The sequence below is a fragment of the Macaca nemestrina genome, chromosome 5 (assembly GCF_043159975.1).
Source record: "Macaca nemestrina isolate mMacNem1 chromosome 5, mMacNem.hap1, whole genome shotgun sequence".
NCBI classification, from domain to species: Eukaryota; Metazoa; Chordata; class Mammalia; order Primates; family Cercopithecidae; genus Macaca; species Macaca nemestrina.
In genome coordinates, this window is record NC_092129.1 from 96,412,431 (window position 1) to 96,430,638 (window position 18,208).

The following is an 18,208-nucleotide window of genomic DNA, read 5'->3' on the forward strand; positions in this document are numbered from 1 at the left end:
TGGAGAATGAAGAAATGAGTATGGCTGGACAGAGTGGCTCATGCCTGTAATCCCAGCACTTTGAGAGGCCGAGGCAGGAAAATGGCTTGAGCCCAGGAGTTCAAGGCCAGCCTGGACAACATAGTGAGACCTCATCTCTAAAAAAAAAAAAAAAAAGAAGAAAAATAAGAAATTAGTAAACAAAGAATTGTAAGTGACTGAATGATCAGATAGAGTCTCAGGAGTAAAACAGATAGGAGAAGGATGTTTACATTGTGGCTGCAGATCCAAGTTCAAACCTGCACAGGAGAGAAAAGACACTCCGTTTATGTTTTAAGACATATTCACTAAGACAAATAATGATTTTCTTTAGCTAAAAGAACCACCATATGAAATATGTATAAATTAATTTCAATGTTGATTTAGTTTTTATATTATTACCTTAGGAATAGAAAACAAGATAAATTCTATCTAAAATTCATAATAAAATTGCCTAGACACAATGGCTAACACCTGTAATCCCAATACTTTGGGAGGTCAAGATAGATGGATTGCTTGAGTCCAGGAGTTTGAGACCACCTGGGCAACATGGTGTCTCTACTAAAAATACAAAAATTAGCCGGGCATAGTGGTACATGCCAACAGTCCCAGCTAGTCGGGAGGCTGAGTTGGGAGAATCACCTGAGCCCCAAAGGTTGAGGCTGCAGTAAGCCAAGATCATGCCACTGCACTCCAGCCTGGACAACCAGTGTGAGACCCTGTCAGTAAATAAATAAGTAAATAAATAAAATTAATACAAGGCCAGATGTGGTGGCTCACGCCTGTAATCCTGGCACTTTGAGAGGCTGAGGCAGGAGGATCCTTTGAGCCCAGGAGTTTGAGACAAGCCTGGGCAACATAGGGAGACCCTGTCTCTAAAAATAAATAAAATAAAAATAGTAAAATAACCAGAAGCTTTGTTGAAATAGTAAGGTTAATTAATTTAATACTTTCTAAATATCTAACATGCTGCTTTGGGAAGAAGAATGTGATAATGTGGATATGAATTATAGAAAATTAAGATGAGGAGTGATGCCTGATCACTAAGCCAGTTTTCATCCTGCAGAGTGGGATACAGTGCAGTAAGAGAGTGGGAAGGGAGAGTTAGTTGTCACCGCATTGCTTTCGTCATTTGACAAGTGCCTTGCTGTGCAAATACAACCCAGAGGAGTTGTCAGTGGTCTAGAGTTTTAAAAAGCCGTTGGGCATGGGTTCATTACCTTTATCTTCCTGGTTCCTGCAGAGTGTAAGAGATTCAGCTTCATCAGGAAAGTGTCCATGGTGTTGCTGAAGGTGTAAGTTTCCCTTTTTTGTGAAGTTGTGATTAAGGGACCTTGAGAAGCGTGCCAGCCCTCTCCCAGGGAGCAGTCACCTGTCCTCCGGATTCATCTGATCAGCCTTCTGCAGATGGGCTCAATGCTACAGCCATGTGTATATACTGCCAAAACCAACTGGAGACACCTTAATCATGTAGCTTATGCAGAGAATGATATTCCAAGTCTCAAAAATTCTCAAACCCTATTTTCAATAAATGCCTGAAGGCTGACTGCCTCATTCCTGTCATAGTCCAGAGATGGAACTGTTGTAAGTATCCTACTGTAAACTCTGTCCTGCAGCAAAATGGATGTCTCATGAAACACTGAGCTCCCCAGCTCTGCAAACAGTGCCCAGACTTTCTCTACCAGTTGAGTTTTCATCAGCCCATCTTCCTTTCAGCATAGAGATGATATGTTAGAACCCAATGGAATAAAGGGTTAAGGGTCATAGTTACAGTGGATCAAATTTCAACACATTGTCATCATGTTGACTTGCACCATCAGACACGGTAGCCTGGCCTTATTTCTTTCAGGGTTGAACCAACTCATATGTGCCAACTGCTAGCTGAGGTCATTGCCTCCCAGGAAGCAGTTGATGGGAGGTTGGAGGGTTAACTTTCTGCCCTCTCCCAGGTCTCGGCCCCACATGGCAACTGTATTCTGGCCCCATTGTGTGATCCCATCTCATCTGTATCAGAATGAGTATTGCACATTATGAGACCAGGTAGTTATATATTTAAATGCGATGAAAAATTATTCTTTGAAATGAGGCATTCACAATATTTTCATTCAAAATGCAAGACTGTTATCCCAAGTTGTCCCTAATACTGTATTTTGCATTTGTTTCTCATACCTTGAGGCCACTGCTGACCAGTGGATTTTAGCCTAGGGGGGTCTGCTTAGAGCAGAGGGTTGCACCTCCATTAACATCAGTGAATTGGAACTGTTCTTCTATTTCTAGCCACTTCATTCCATTGTAACTTTATGATCATTACTTTGTAAAATACCATTTTATGAGTTTAGTTTTGTGTGTAATTCTCCACCTCCCACCCCCTCTTATTTTTTCCCATTATAAGAGCCTTGTTTGTTAAGAACAAAAAGTAACAGTGCACACTTGTGGTCACAGTTTCATGAACATACAACTTTTCACTGGTACCTGAATATTTGCCTTCTGAGTATAATAAATGAATTTAAATGGTTCCTAAAAATGGGTAGACAGTGCCAGCTTCTCCAGATGGAGGCTAAGCCAGTGTTTAGAAAGCCTCTGCCTGTTGTAACACTTGCTGGCAGGTGCGATGGGCACTTGCTTTCTGTTGTGTGTATCTGGAGCAATTACCACTGCCTAAAGTAGACCAGAGATGGGTTCCTGGGAGGGACCCTTGTGACAGTTCAGAAAGTAGCCATCGTATCAAAGCAACCCTTGACCTAGAGCAGACACTCAGGGTGTCCTGATAAAAGTGTTCAAGGGGCCCCCTCACTAGTCCCCTCAGCCTCAGTAGTCTCCTATCCTGAACTTGTCTGGATTTCTCAGTTGACAACTACTCATCTAATCTTGCAATGGCTTTTCCATTGTTGACTTACATTGTTACTTAGTTAACTTTTCATCATTTGTACCTCTTCTACAAAGCTAAATTGTAGGTCTCTTGAGCACAGGCCTGAGTCCTGCACATACCCTTCCCTCACACCACTGAGCACAGAAGAAGAAACAGACCGGACTTGGTTTGGAATCCTGGCTCTCCATTGACTAGCTCTATGACCATGGATAAACTCCTTCACCTCCCTGCTTCACAGTTTCCTTAGCTACAGAATAGGGGCAGTCATGCCTGCCTTGCAAGGCGTTACAAGAGCACAGTGCTGGGCACTAGGAGATACTTGGTAAATGGTCATTCTGGCTCACCAAACAAAGCCTCACACACAGAAGCTGAGCAAAGTCTTGCAGACTTAAATATAGCAAAGCAGGACTGAAACCAGTATGGGAGATGAGCTAGTTATGAGCTCTTGAACTTTCATGGTGAGGACACCATTTCCTCTGCCCTTGGGCTTAAGTGACAATTTACAAACCAGGTTTTTTGGCCAAGCACGGTGGCTCATGCCTGTAATCCCAGCACTTTGGGAGGCCAAGGCAGGCAGATCACGAGGTCAGGAGATTGAGACCATCCTGGCTAACATGGTGAAACCCCGTTTCTACTAAAAATACAAAAAAATTAGTCAGATGTGGTGGCGGGCGCCTGTAGTCCCAGCTACTAGGGAGGCTGAGGCAGGAGAATGGCGTGAACCCGGGAGGCGGAGCTTGCAGTGAACCGAGATCACACCACTGCACACCAGCCTGGGTGACAGAGTGAGACTCTATCTCAAAAAAAAAGGTTTTTTATCTGTGACTCTTTCATGATAATATGACGATCATTTCAAGCTCAGCATGTCTCCTAAGCCTCAGTGATCTAAGGAGTGCCATTGATTTGTGATGTGGAGACTTTGCACATTTGCATCCTTAGTCCAATTCATACATTTAAGCATCAGCTCTTCTCTAAGCGGAGATGCTTTCTCCAGCTCCTTGCAGCCAGCTGTGTGGCAGAGGGTGACTCCCAGTACTGCTTCCTGATCTACAGATCCCCATGGATGTCCCTTGCTTCTTTAGAAATTTTCTTTACAAGAGGCTACAGTGGAGGATAGTGGTAAGGCTTACGTAGACCTACAGCATCAAAAAAAAAAATGGTGATAAGGATGGGAGTATGAGAAAAACTGTGTAAACAGTGTAAATATCATTGAAAGTAATTTCCTACATTTCCCATATAGTGCGCACCTTTGCCAAAACTCAAGAAGTGTCTTAACCACCCGTTCGGCAACTGGCACATTACAGAGGAGCACAGAATCATTATGAGGGCAGGGGTCAACTCTGCATTGATTTTACCATTTCTTTCTTTGTGGTGGAGCCATGTGGCAGTAAAGGAATAGGTCATGTGACATTCTTGTCACCTTCTTCAGTTACCTATAAATACACATTTCCTTGCTTTTTTACTTTCTTTTAAAGATTCCTGGAAGGACATAAAACAGATGTATTGTCAGTACTACATTTGCTGAACCTATTACCATGTCACCTTAGCAGGATACAAAATGTCAGTCAGATGAGCTCCTTTTTAATACTGGTACTGTGACACGGGGCAAAGACCGTTGCCTGCCTGCCTTTGATCAGTTGATCAGTTTGGTTAGTTGATTTACATGATGCCTTGTTCCAAAAGTAACTTGAGACAGCACCCTCTAAACACACTGTGTTGTTACCTTGTGTACACAGTAGTAGTATGTTAGCACACAGTTCAACTTACGACATATTCGGTAACATACAAGCTTTTAACAAGTATTTACCATGTTAGAGACCCCAGGTTAGATTAGACGCAAAGTTACAAAGACAGACAAAACCATTCCTGATCTGAAGGAGCTTGCTCTCTTATGGTAGAAACAGACACAATTAGGTATAATAAAAGGGAGATGGCAGTGATTGCCCACATAGAATTTATAATGTGGGTCTAGCAGTCATGGCTTTTTGTTTTGTTTTTTTAACCGAATATCTCTGGACTCGTCATCTGACAGGAAAAAAAAAATTTAAGATGGAATCTTACTTAAGTACTTTAAAAAGATTAACAATTAAAATCCCGTTCAGTTACATGTCTAAGAAATTTCCCTTACTGGAAAGAATGCAGTGATATGAAGTCATTGCTGCCCTGGAGAATCCAGCACATTTCCTCACCTGGCTATGAGAGCTGAGAGAACAATGTCATTCATTCTCTCTAAGAGGACTGGAGAGCACTCCCAAAGGAGTGAATGTCCAGGTTGAATCTTGAACATCAATTACAGGTACTTGCAAGAATTTGGGCTCTGTATGCTACAGTGAGTTTAATACATGCAGAAGTCAGCTACAAAGCTTACCAGTTCACCTTGCAGTGCACTCACTCCCCCAGCTAAAATTTTGTATCACTGCTACCATAGCTTCTAGCAAGGACCCCATGATTGCTGCTTTCATTTGATTTGTACAGGATTTGTAGACATGCCTCACCTTCCTGTGGGGTCAGCGGTGCTTGCAAGAACCTAGAGGATGTGTGGTTTTATGTGCAGGGTAAGGAAGCCTACCCTGATGAACACCAGCAAGTTTAATCCATTTCCATCTGAAAAAACAATTGGCCTCAGGCAACATATTCTTAATTGTCTAAGTCATTGTGTGTGAGCAGGCATGCGTGCGCGCGCACATGTGTTTGTGTGCATATGCAGGCTGTGCATAAATAGCACACTTTCAATCTATGTAAAATATAATGGATAAGCAGCAAATGACAGTAGGCTTAGCCCCTGAAGATTTACCAGGAAAAAAAGACAGCTGCATGGCAAAGCTGCTGCCAATAATTAGGGAAGGAATAGCCCATACCCTGTGCCACTCAGCAGCTTCAACCATTTAAATGACAGCCGGTTTGTTTAGCTCTGCAACCCCCGTTCATTATGGGCCAGGGGTTGATTTCGTCTTGAGCACACCGCTTTTGATTGTTGTCATCTCTGGTGAGATAATGAGATCATCATCATTATAAGATCAGGTAGGACATCATGACCGAAAGTCTCAAGTAGAAACTGTGATGGATGAGCAAAACAGAGTTGTTTTAATGTCTCTTTTAACATTGTAAGTGAGGAAAACCTATTTTTGCAACTCCCTGGACTTAGTTTTTTGCAGGGCCACCTTGTCATTTTTGTGGTTGACAAGAAAACGTTAAGGCTCTCTTGGGCTCCAGCAAGCTAAGCTGCAAGAACTGTCACAACACTCCCCCCTCGTGTAGAATGGCTCTCAACAGGACCGATTGGGAGGGAAATTAATAGGCTCCCCATTGTCACCATGCATTTTTGCCAGGATATTTCATTAGTGTAAACACTGAACCCGTTGTCATCTTGTTTAGCCACTTGACCCTGGTGATTTTCAATTCTGCCTGTGCCGTGATGGAGTACAGCAGTGGCATGCGCGAGACAGGCACTAATTATTGGAAGCAGAATCATCGCTGACCCAGTACTACAAGATTAACTGCCCCTTTGCAGTCTTTATTCTGGGACATTAGCACTGTCTGGTTATCTTGCTTCAGTTGAGGGATTCGGGACAATAGCGGTGCTGATGGTAATGTTGGCGATTTTCCTGTTTGTTTTGCAGGTCACGGCCAGGGGCTTTGGGCCGCTGTTACAGTTTGCCTACACTGCCAAGCTGTTACTCAGCAGAGAAAACATCCGCGAGGTCATCCGCTGTGCTGAGTTCCTGCGCATGCACAACCTGGAGGACTCCTGCTTCAGTTTCCTGCAGACCCAGCTCCTGAACAGTGAGGATGGCCTGTTTGTGTGCCGGAAGGATGCTGCATGCCAGCGCCCGCACGAGGACTGTGAGAACTCTGCAGGAGAGGAGGAGGATGAAGAGGAGGAGACGATGGATTCAGAGACGGCCAAGATGGCTTGCCCCAGGGACCAGATGCTTCCAGAGCCCATCAGCTTTGAGGCCGCCGCCATCCCCGTAGCAGAGAAGGAAGAAGCCCTGCTGCCCGAGCCCGACGTGCCCACGGACACCAAGGAGAGCTCAGAAAAGGACGCGTTAACGCAGTACCCCAGATACAAGAAATACCAGCTTGCATGTACCAAGAATGTCTATAATGCATCATCACACAGTACCTCAGGTTTTGCAAGCACATTCCGGGAAGAAAACTCTAGCAACAGCCTCAAGCCAGGGCTTGCCAGGGGGCAGATTAAAAGTGAGCCGCCCAGTGAAGAGAATGAGGAAGAGAGCATCACACTCTGCCTGTCTGGAGATGAGCCTGACGCCAAGGACAGAGCGGGGGATGTCGAGATGGACCGGAAACAGCCCAGCCCTGCCCCTACCCCCACGGCCCCAGCTGGGGCCGCCTGCCTGGAGAGATCCAGGAGCGTGGCCTCGCCCTCCTGCTTAAGGTCTCTGTTCAGCATAACGAAAAGTGTGGAGCTGTCTGGCCTGCCCAGTACATCTCAGCAGCACTTCGCCAGGAGTCCAGCGTGCCCTTTTGACAAGGGGATCACTCAGGGTGACCTTAAAACTGACTACACCCCTTTCACAGGGAATTATGGACAGCCCCACGTGGGCCAGAAGGAGGTGTCCAACTTCACCATGGGGTCGCCCCTCAGGGGGCCTGGGTTGGAGGCTCTCTGTAAACAGGAGGGAGAGCTGGACCGGAGGAGCGTGATCTTCTCCTCCAGCGCTTGTGACCAAGTGAGCACCTCGGTGCATTCTTATTCTGGGGTGAGCAGTTTGGACAAAGACCTCTCTGAGCCGGTGCCAAAGGGTCTGTGGGTGGGAGCTGGCCAGTCCCTCCCCAGCTCACAGGCCTACTCCCACGGTGGGCTGATGGCCGACCACTTGCCAGGAAGGATGCGGCCCAACACCAGCTGCCCGGTGCCAATCAAAGTCTGCCCTCGCTCACCCCCCTTGGAGACCAGGACCAGGACTTCCAGCTCCTGCTCCTCCTATTCCTATGCGGAGGACGGGAGCGGGGGCTCGCCCTGCAGCCTCCCTCTCTGTGAGTTCTCCTCCTCGCCCTGTTCGCAGGGAGCCAGATTCCTTGCCACAGAACATCAGGAACCAGGCCTGATGGGAGACGGAATGTACAACCAAGTGCGGCCCCAGATTAAATGTGAGCAGTCTTACGGAACCAACTCCAGTGACGAATCCGGATCGTTCTCGGAAGCAGACAGTGAGTCGTGTCCTGTGCAGGACAGGGGCCAGGAGGTAGGGAACCCACATAAATTCAAGCATGTAACCCACTCTCTAGGCCCTTTATCTGGACTATTCCCTGCCCCCCACCACTCCCAGATTGTTCTTACATGCTGAGATTAAAGATGGCAGTAGAGAGACTGCCTTCCCCATCCACAGAGGCAGGGTGCTGAAGGTGATTCCACATTAACCACTTCCGTCCTAGAAAAGCACTTAATATTTGATCTGGATCTCAATACTCAACAAGCAGAGGCAAGCTGCTGAGTAAAAAAATACTGAAGTCTAATGCATGAAGTGCACTGAGGCACTGCACACCCCCCTCTTTCTCCTCCTCCTCTTCCCCCTCCTACATCTGCTTTGGAAGGATGCCATGTTCATCACCCTCATCCTTGCCCTTCACCCCTTCAGCACAAAGGAAGATATAGCATCTCTTTCCAGATTGACTGATTGAAACCAAATAGATCAACACTTTCCCAGCACCTTTTAGATTTTCCTTGTCAACAGAAGACCCCAGGGCCATCCCATGTCCATCACAGTGAAGGTGATGGAAGGCTCACTGTTTATCCCAGTCCTGGGGTCATCACAGAAGCACCCTAGTCGGCCACACATAATGTATAATGGATCATTTCCCAAGCTCCCTCAAACGCTAGGAAGACATTTTGAGAAGTAGTGGGGTACAGTAGCAGTTTCATCCACCCTCAAAGCAATGTACTTGCTAGGAAGAATGTCCAGAGGCCCCATGTGTGTCTTACCATTGCTGGGAGAGGGGAACAGGGGCAACAGCAGCCACATCATGAGCAAGACTCACAAGACTAAGGAGAGGAAAGAAGAGGCCTCCCCCAGAGGACCCACCTCCCAATAACATGAACATTCCCTAGGAAGACCTGAGAGAGTCTGTGTCGTGACTGGCGTTCATGGCACTGTCTTGCTGATTGACAAGGTACCAGCTTGAGACTGCTACCTGTGTCTCAGACGCCCCTCAGGAACGGTAATGAACAAACCCAGTGACAAGTCCCTTCTCAGAGCTGTGTATCCCAAAAACACAGGAAGAAATGAAAAGTGGTCCTCCTGAGGCCAGTAACCTTGGTACCCGTCTGCTCTCTGGATGTTACCAGCCTCTGTAAGGCAGAGATGTTAACCCAACCAGACAGCAGAAATGCCACATGGGATGAGGTGGCTTTTCACAGAGCCACGTGCAGTTTATTCAGCCTCTGCAAGATTGGCGAGAAGCACATGAGGTTTTTAGTTTGGGCATGTTTTGAAAGTAGATGCCAAAGGCCCTATGCCAACTGCAAAAAATGCCCTGTGGTCACTTCCTTCTTTGCTCGCTAGCCTGGTTTCTTCCCCTCTCTTCACTGCCTAGCAGACATGGAGAAAGAGAAACGCCGAAAGGATTTAATTTAAAATAAATTAGAAAGGAAATTTGAATGGGAGCTATTCCCATGCGAATATACCGTCTCTCCTTAGGTTTGGGGTGGCGGGTTGTGCCTCGTGCCCCAAGCCAGGCTCACATCTGTGTCCCTAACATTGGGAAGATTGAGCTTTCCTGAAAATAGTGAAGGCTTATGTTTTCTCTCTCCTTACTCATTCTTTCCCTCTGACCTCTTTAGTGAGGTTTTCCTTTTGTTCTGAAACCGTGAATGAGCATGCCTGGTGTGGAAGGCTAGCCACTGCGTCCAGCTCATCTGCATCATGGCTTCCTACCAAGGACTGCTGGAGGGAGAAGAGGACAAAGGCCTGCAGTCTGTTTTTTGTCTCTCCTTTAAGAGGAGCCTGGGGCCAGGCGTGGTGGCTCAGGCCTGTGATCCTAGCATTTTGGGAGGCTGAGGTGGGTGGATCACTTGAGTTCAGGAGTTCAAGACCAGCCTAGGCAACATGGTGAAACCACATCTCTACCAAAAGTATAAAAAAAAAAGCCGGGTGTCGTGGCTCATGCCAGTAGTCCCAGCTACTTGTGGGGCTGAGGTGGGAGGATCTCTTGAGCCCAGGAGAAGGTTGCAGTGAGCTGAGATTGCCACTGCACTCCAGCCTGGGTGACAGAGTGAGACCTTGTCTCCAAAAAAAAAAAAAAAAAAAAACTGGCCATTAAGCTCAAGGGAAGCTTGTGTTTTTATGACATTTGCATTTGTTCGAAGAACTGTCAGTTTCAGATACATCTTCTTTTGCGCTCCCCACCCCCTCGCCCCGCCACCAATATCCCAAAAGAGAGCATAGAGTCATTTCTTGGAACTCGAGACCACAGCAAGAACACATGTATTTTTTCTGTTTTGGAGCCGTGTCAGTTGTTTACCTTAGAATTAAAAATAGTAACTCAATTAAAAGGAGGACTCATTCAACCTGTAAAACAGTCACGAACAGGACTAGCCTTCCCCCCTTGAGAAATACCCCTACTTTTAAAAATATTCCTATTTTTACCTTTAAAAAAAGAATCCATCTTCTGCATTCCTGAACAGTGAAAGAAGAGACATTTACCAAAGCTGTATGCCATTTTGGAAATCATAGTCCCTCTCAGTGGTACAGTTCGGACAGGACAGTTATAGTAAAGCTAAGGTTTTCCCCAATTTTACGTCTTAATTTTCCTAGAGTAGAGGAGGTTAGCTTTCCAAGAACTGTCTCAGGGACTTGCCATGACTGCTGCTCAAGGAGTTGATAACCTGCTTTAGGGAGTTACTTTGACCCTGGTTGAAGTATTATCCCCAGTAATAGTGCTCAAGGCAGATCCTTCTCCACAAGTCAAAACTTGTTTTCCTGAACTGATCAGAAGAAGCCAGCATCTGCTGGGCTGATTCTGCCCTGCTCTCCTATGAGATCCAGGTGCCTTCTCTTTCAAGTGAACCCCAAGGAGACACCAGAGTCAGAAGTGAAGACAGGAGTTTCCACCCCTTGCCAGACACCAGTCTAATACTTCACGTGCATTTTCCCAATCTCTCTTCTTCCACCCCTGTAGGGAGCCAAAATGTTAGATCAAAAGAAAAGTGTTCACATACCTTATATTATGTGAGATGTTGTAGTTATACCATGTTAAGCAGCCCTTCCATCTCACAATCATTTCCTTCTTAACTGTTCCCTAGCTTCGAGAAAGATCAAATTAGCACAGTATTATCCTTTATCAATAATCAGCTTCTTAAAATGACACTCTTTTTTAAATTCTAGAACACAGCGTACCCAGCCCCAAACACACCAAATTTCACAGGCTCTCTCTTTGCCTGCAATAATATACAAATATATATTCACCTCTCTATGGGTTTGGGTTTTATTTTAATGGCATTATATTGTAGAGTTAGCAGCTTCCTTTTTTCACATAGCTGTCTACCATCCACATGGCTGTAGGTCAATCACATAGGGCCAAGACATGTTTCTCTAGTATCTCTGGTTCTTGTAAATCGTAGTTCATTCATCTGTCACTTATCAGTGGACATTTCAGGTGTTTTCAGTTTTTCCCTCTGATAAACATGGCTGCAATAAACATTTTGTGAGCATACTGTTAGTAGTGGTGCTTTTATTTTTGTGGGTTAGTTTCATAGATGGGCTAAATGTTGTGCTCATTTTTTAAACACTACCTAATGACCTACCCAAAACGTTGTAGCAATTCACATTTCATCCAACAACTTAGAATGTCCAGTTTCCCCTATTCTTGCCCATACTAGTTGTCACCAGTCTTTTTAATTTTTGCCAATTTGATAGGCAAAAAATGGTGACTACTAATGAAGCTGACATGTTGTTTTGTGTGTATTGAACATTGATATTTCATTTCCTGTGAATTGTTGGTTCACCTCTTTGCCCATATTTTCTTTTGCATTGTTTAAATCAACATGTAGGAATCTTACTCCCCAATATTAGGAATATTAACCCTTTCTCATAAATGTTGCTTGGATATTCCCTTAGTCTGCTTCTTTATTTATTGTACCTTTTCCCATATAAAAGTTTTTTTAGTTTTATGTAGTCAAGGTATAAGTCTTTTTTTATGACTTCTGGATTTGCTATATTCCTTAAGAAGTCAGGTTGGGAATTTTTCTCTTCCAATAAAAAAAAAAAAAAATGAACAAGTCACATTAAGTGAAAATCACAAAACAGTATGCACAAGGTCCTAGTTTGTTTCCTGAATATGCACACCCTATAAATGAAATCAGTATAGAGAATAAGAAAAAACCGGGAGCACCATTGAAGAGGAGTGTAGGGAAAGTTTCATTTCTATGTATGTATGTAATGTTTGAATTTTATGTAGGTTTATCTTTTAAATTAAGACATAATTCGCATACCATAAAATTCACCCTAAGATGAACAATTCAGTGGTTGTTGATATATTCACAGTGTTGTACAACCATCACCACTGTGATAATTCCAAAACATTCTCACCACCCTAAAAGGAAATGCTGTACCCATTAGTGGTTATTCCTCATTGCCCACTCCCCTCAACCCCAGGCAACCAGTAATCTACGTTCTGTCTCTGTGGATGTACCTGTTTGGGGCATTTGTATAAATAGAATCTTGCAAGATGTAGCCTTCTGTGTCTAGCTTCTTTCACTTTAGCATAATACTTTGAAGGTTTACCTTTGCCATTGATGTACTCACCAGAGATATTGTCATGTATTAGTCCTTTGTTCCTGTTAATTGCTGAGTAATATTCCATTATGTTGATCCATTTTGTTGACCAATACCACATTTTGTTGTTCATTGGTTGAGGGCCATTTGGGTTGTTTCCATTTTGGGGCTATTATAAATAATGCTGCTGTGAGCATTTGAGACAAGTTTTTTAAGACTTGTTTTCAGTTATTTTCATAATATTCCTAGGAGTGGAACTGCTGAATCATATAACTTTGAATTTAACCTTCTGAGGAGCTACTAGACTGTTTCCAAGGTGGCTATACCATTTCAAATTCCCACCAACAATGTATCAGGGATCCAGTTTCTCTGCATCCTTGCCAACACTTGTTATTGCCCATCTTTTTTGTTAAAGCCCTCTAGTGGGTGTGAAGTAGTTATGGTTTATCTCATTATGGTTTATAGGTTTGTTTTTAAATGTTGGAAATTATAGAAAATCACAGTCATTTTCCAAAGTAGTAAGCTTCTTAGTAAGACAGCTTTGTAGCTGGACCATTTCTACTTAATTGTAGATTTTAGTAAAGAAGCACCACAGAGGGTTTATTTGCACAGTCAAAAGTATGGATTCATTGGACTTGCTTTATTAACATGTTTTACATTGAGAGGGATAAAAGTGTATGAGAGGTAAGAGAGTGTGTTGGGGGCAGGCAGGGGGCGGGAAACAGAGAGAAGGGAAGAGAGATAAAGTCCAGAGAAAACATGGAAATGGTACAAAAGAGCCATCTGACTCTTAACTCTTCCCACCCAAATGCTGACTTTGAGACACATGTTGTATGTAAAATTTGTACAATCATTTTTGTGGTTTGGTGAATCGGGCATGTTTTTAGAAGTGTCTGTAATTGGTCTGCTTAATAAAAAGAAACCTTGCTGGGCAGCATAGAAATCAGCCATATTTCTAATTAAAACAGTGTTTTTATGTTGTCTAGAACATTGTGAGAGTCTGGAATTCCAAAGCACATGTCTGTAAGATGAAACCATGTGACAAAGATAAATAGAGCTGATAAACAGAAATAATAATACCTTGTATCTATTAGGCAGTTGAAACTTTCCCAAGCACTTCACCTGTCATCCAGTTGTATTCTTCACAGCAACCCTATAAGCTAAGCAGGGCAGGCGTTATCTCCCTTTGACTCCTAGATCCTCCAAGAACTTTAGGACAGACAGAACGAAGACTTGCCTGAGATCACACAGCTAATTAATTGAAGTACCACAACTGAATCCTAGGTGTCCTGTATTTGTGTTAGAAACTGGACCATGAGAAGAGAGCATGGAAGGACAATTGTGCGGGACACATTTTTTCACCTGGGAGGGGAGATTTTGTCATTGCCATCTGCCCAGCACTGAGCTGGCTGTCCTGGTTCCAGCAGCACTGGAATCATCTGTCCAGTGGGCATATTGCTTCCTCCCTCAACATCTCCCTGGGATCTGAGGGTCTCCTCAGAGTACGGGTGTTAAAGACTTTGGAGAGCTGACCACACCATCAGTGCCTCAGGGTATCATGCTAATGTGACCCTACTTCTGTAGTTTTCAGTCAACATCAGGTAATGAAACCAAGAAATGAAATAGGAAAAAATATTAACAAACTAGTCTTCCACTGAGATTTCTAGAGGAAATATTTGTTTCTGGCTTTTTCTGCAAAATTTGCAGCTACATCCTGCTTTTCCAGTAAACTTCACCCAGCGAACCAGAGACACTAGGCAAGCAAAATGTTTGTTGGGTGAGATAGACACAGCACCACTTGATTGCAACTCCTAAAAAAGATACAGAGAAAACAAAGATCATGGGGAACTCTACCAGAGCGAGAGAGTCATCATTTGGGGATGAGAATTTTTTTTCCCTTCTTTTGTCCTATATTTTATGAAAGAAGCTATATTATATAATACATAATTTTATATAATACTTAGAGAATAATGTATATAATTATATAATACTTATATAATTTTTCAATGTTTCCTTTTAACGGGGAGGAAGGGGATGATGGTTTAGGCTGAAGAATGGCCGTGGCTGTTGGCAGGGAAGAGAAATAATGCAGCCGATTTCTGTTTGGTGAGAAGGAAGCACCGGCATCCCAGGGCCCAGCCTACAGTCTCCCCTCTGCCTCATCGGTGCAGACAGCGTTCAAAGAGACATATGTAGGTTCCATGTATTGTCCAGATATCACAGGCGGACCTGAGAATCCCTGGGCACACTGCACGGACCATCTATTTTACTGACTGCTCAGGGGCTGGAGCCTAGCCAGGTGTGATGGCTCACGCCTATAATCCCAACAGTTTAGGAGGCTAAGGAAGGAAGATCGCTTGAGGCCAGGAGTTTGAGACCAGCCTGGGCAACAGAACGAGATCCTGTCTCTAAAAGAAAAAAAAAATTAAAAAGAGCTGGAGTCTCCAGAAGAACTAACGCTCCTGTAGCCATGCTTAGCAGGACAGGGCAGGTACCGTGCTAAAAACCACCTCAAGTCCTGCTCCTCCTGTTGCGTTCCAGAGGGGAGAAGAGTCAACACTTTGCTGGGCTGAATAAAATCAGCTTATTGTGCCAACGATGGCACAGGCCTGTGGTGCCCTGATTGGCCCTTGGCCTGCTGACTCAGTGGCTGCCCTGATTCTCCGAGTCTCTACTGAGAACCAAAGTGGTGGACCCCTGGCTAATGAGTGGCGCCCGTGAATCCCACCTGCACTTCCCCTTATACGCAGCCTGCATGCCCGGAGCTGTGTGTGGGTGAATGAGATGGTAGCGACAGTTCCCAGGACTCTTCACCTCATCACACTGGGTGTTGGGACTATTTAGGAAACCAAGCCACTGCTGCAAAGTGAGATCCTGGAGGAGTGAGTGTGGAGGGACAGTCAGTAAGATGTTAAGCCTGACTGGGCCTGTTTGGCTCAGAATAATTATCTAGAAGGAAAAGAGGTGGGCCGCAACCTTCTTGATGTGTTTTCACTTTCCAAGACCTGCTGGCCGCCTTTTACTCCTCAGCCCCATTTGAGGAATGTTTTGAGTGCCGAGAGCCTGGGAGAGGCATGTCCTCCACGGTACCAAAGAGTCAGTGGCTGCTCCTTATTTCCAGACAAGATGTCCCTGACTTGGAACTTACTACTCAGGAAACAACACATGGATGTGATCAAGTCCCCCCACTGCCCACGCCCCCGTGCCTGTCCGAGAACACCTCAGAGACCCCCGTGTGTTAGTGAACATAAGTCCTCCCTTGCTAGAGGGGGAACCGAGACTTGTAAAGAGGAACAAGTGAGTTGGGTTTTTTTTTCACCTGGAAGAAAGTCTACAGTTGACTATTACCTTTTCCTCTGACCCTCTTTAAAAAGCAGGTTGTGTTGCAGCAGCTCTGCTGAAGTGTTGTATGGCCTTTTGTCTCAAGGACTTTGAAACTAGCATTGTTGATTTTTCATTTTTCCTGGCAACCCTCCCTCCTATTCCCCTAGTGTTTTATATTCACTGTCTGGATGATTTAAATACAGTAGCTCTTGGTATAGACGTCCTTTTGACTTTCCCTGTAGCCTGAACCTTAGGGATATCTTCTTTCTGAGAGTAAGTAAACACATGTAGAGCAGAAGCAGAATGGCTTTGTTGTCAGCAGAGGGAAAACTCCACAAGCCCGCAAAGCGCCACCACCTCTGCTGCACTGGAACATCCGCGTCTCCAACAGACCGACCTCTGTGTTCCGGAGACACCGTGCAGGATCAGAGTGTCTGTTTGTTATCCAACGGGTATTAAAGGGAAATCATTCTTTCATATCATTAGAAGCCCTGTGCAAACACAGCCCCATGGACGAAGGCCTTTCCCAACCCCGTTACAAGGAGCTGTTTGTCCTGGCTGCCTGTCTTTAGCAGTTGGAACAGGACCAAGCCGACGGTGGTGTCATGGGCCCTACTGCGATTTTGCTTTCTTGGACCAAAGTGTCATGGGACAGAGCTCACCAGGTGGAAGTTGAATCAGAGCACCCACTGGGAACCTTCAGTAAATGCCACACGGAACAAGCTCGGAACTGTGATGGAACCTGGCAAAGAGCTTGCACCCAACCACAGAAAAGTCAAATGATCATTTCATACGTTTGCCTTTGTACATGGGAATTGACTAGCCACATGTGCCAGCAATCAGGACTCGTGTCTGCCTGCAAATGATGCAACCAAAGAAACCTGGGCTCAGGATCAAACGTCTTCATCCTCACTGCCTTGAAGAACACAGACTTAACCCTGCAGCATCTGAACACTATTGAGGGTTAGTTTCTTCACCCAAGAGCATTTTGATCAGTTCAGCCCAGACCCGTGTGTTTTTCTGGCTGCTGGGATTCACTGAGTCCATTTATTCTGTCTCCTAGAGTGCCACTGTCCAGTTGCCACTTGCTGTACATGGCTGTAGAGCCCCTGAAAGCAGCTAGTCTGAATTATGATGCGCTGTAAGGATAAAATGTGCTTTGGATTTGGGAAGTTTAGCACACACACAAAAAAAACTGTAAACCATCTTATTAATAATTACATTAGCTACATGTTGGAGATATTCTTATCTGTTGGGTTAAATAACATACAGTATTCAAACTCATTTCACCTGTTTCTTTTTACTTCTTTTAATGTGGCTACTGGAAAATTTAAAATCACAAATGTAGCTCGTGTTGTTTGTATTAGACAGGGCTGGGCTAGCGCTTGAAGGAAGTTTAGGTTTGTAGTGCCATCTGCTGGCTCATCCAGAGCAGACGCGCATGTAAACAAGAATCAGAGCTAACCCACACATCTCTTAGCCTGGCAGCACGCAACCTTTTTATTCCAGGAGCTTCTGAAGCAGGACCAGACTGAACCCAGAAGCTGCTGAATCCCCAAGAGCCTCAGGAAGGAGAGTGACAGACCGCTCATAGGTGCAAGCCTATGTCAGCTCATGGGTGCCAGGGAGGCTCTTGAGATAGAGTAGTGGTTTGCTGCTCACCTTCCGCACTTGACGCTCTTTCATGCAATCTTTTTCACTGGTTGCTATTCTTAAATATTTCAGGCCAGGCACTGTGGTTCACCCCTGTAATCCCAGCATTTTGGGAGGCCAAGGCGGGCAGATCACTTGAGACCAGGAGTTCAAGACCAGCCTGGCCAATATGGCAAAACCCCATCTCTACTGAAAATACAAAAATTAGCTGGGCGTGGTGGTGCACACCTGTAATCCCAGCTACTCGGGAGGTGAGGCAGGAGAATCGTTTGAACCAAGGAGGTGGAGTTTGCAGTGAGTCAAGATCGCGCCACTCTACTCCAGCCTGGGTGACACACCGAGACTTCCTCTCAAAAGAAAAAAGAAAAATATTTCAGGCCAGGAACTGTGGTTCCCACCTGTAATACCAACACTTTGGGAGGCTGAGGAGGGAGAATCACTTGAGCCCAGGAGTTTGAAACCAGCCTGGGCAACATAGCGAGACCTAATCTCTCTCTTCCCCCCCACCCCCTCTGGTGCAAGATCTCATCTCTACAAAAAAAAAAAAAAAAATTAACCGGGCATGTTGGTCCCAGCTACTTGGGAGGCCGAGGCAAGAGGATTG

General features: G+C 44.9%; 1 protein-coding gene across 13 annotated transcripts in view; it reads left to right on the plus strand.

Moving 5' to 3' along the window:
* Positions 1–18,208, plus strand: part of LOC105496587 (BTB domain and CNC homolog 2) — a 368,815-nt gene that overhangs the window by 336,741 nt on the left and 13,866 nt on the right. For all 13 annotated transcript variants that reach the window (XM_071096722.1, XM_071096719.1, XM_071096716.1 and 10 more), the window contains one exon: positions 6,508–8,100. In XM_071096722.1, the coding sequence (XP_070952823.1) occupies positions 6,508–8,100 (1,593 nt within the window). The remainder of the gene's footprint in view (positions 1–6,507; positions 8,101–18,208) is intronic.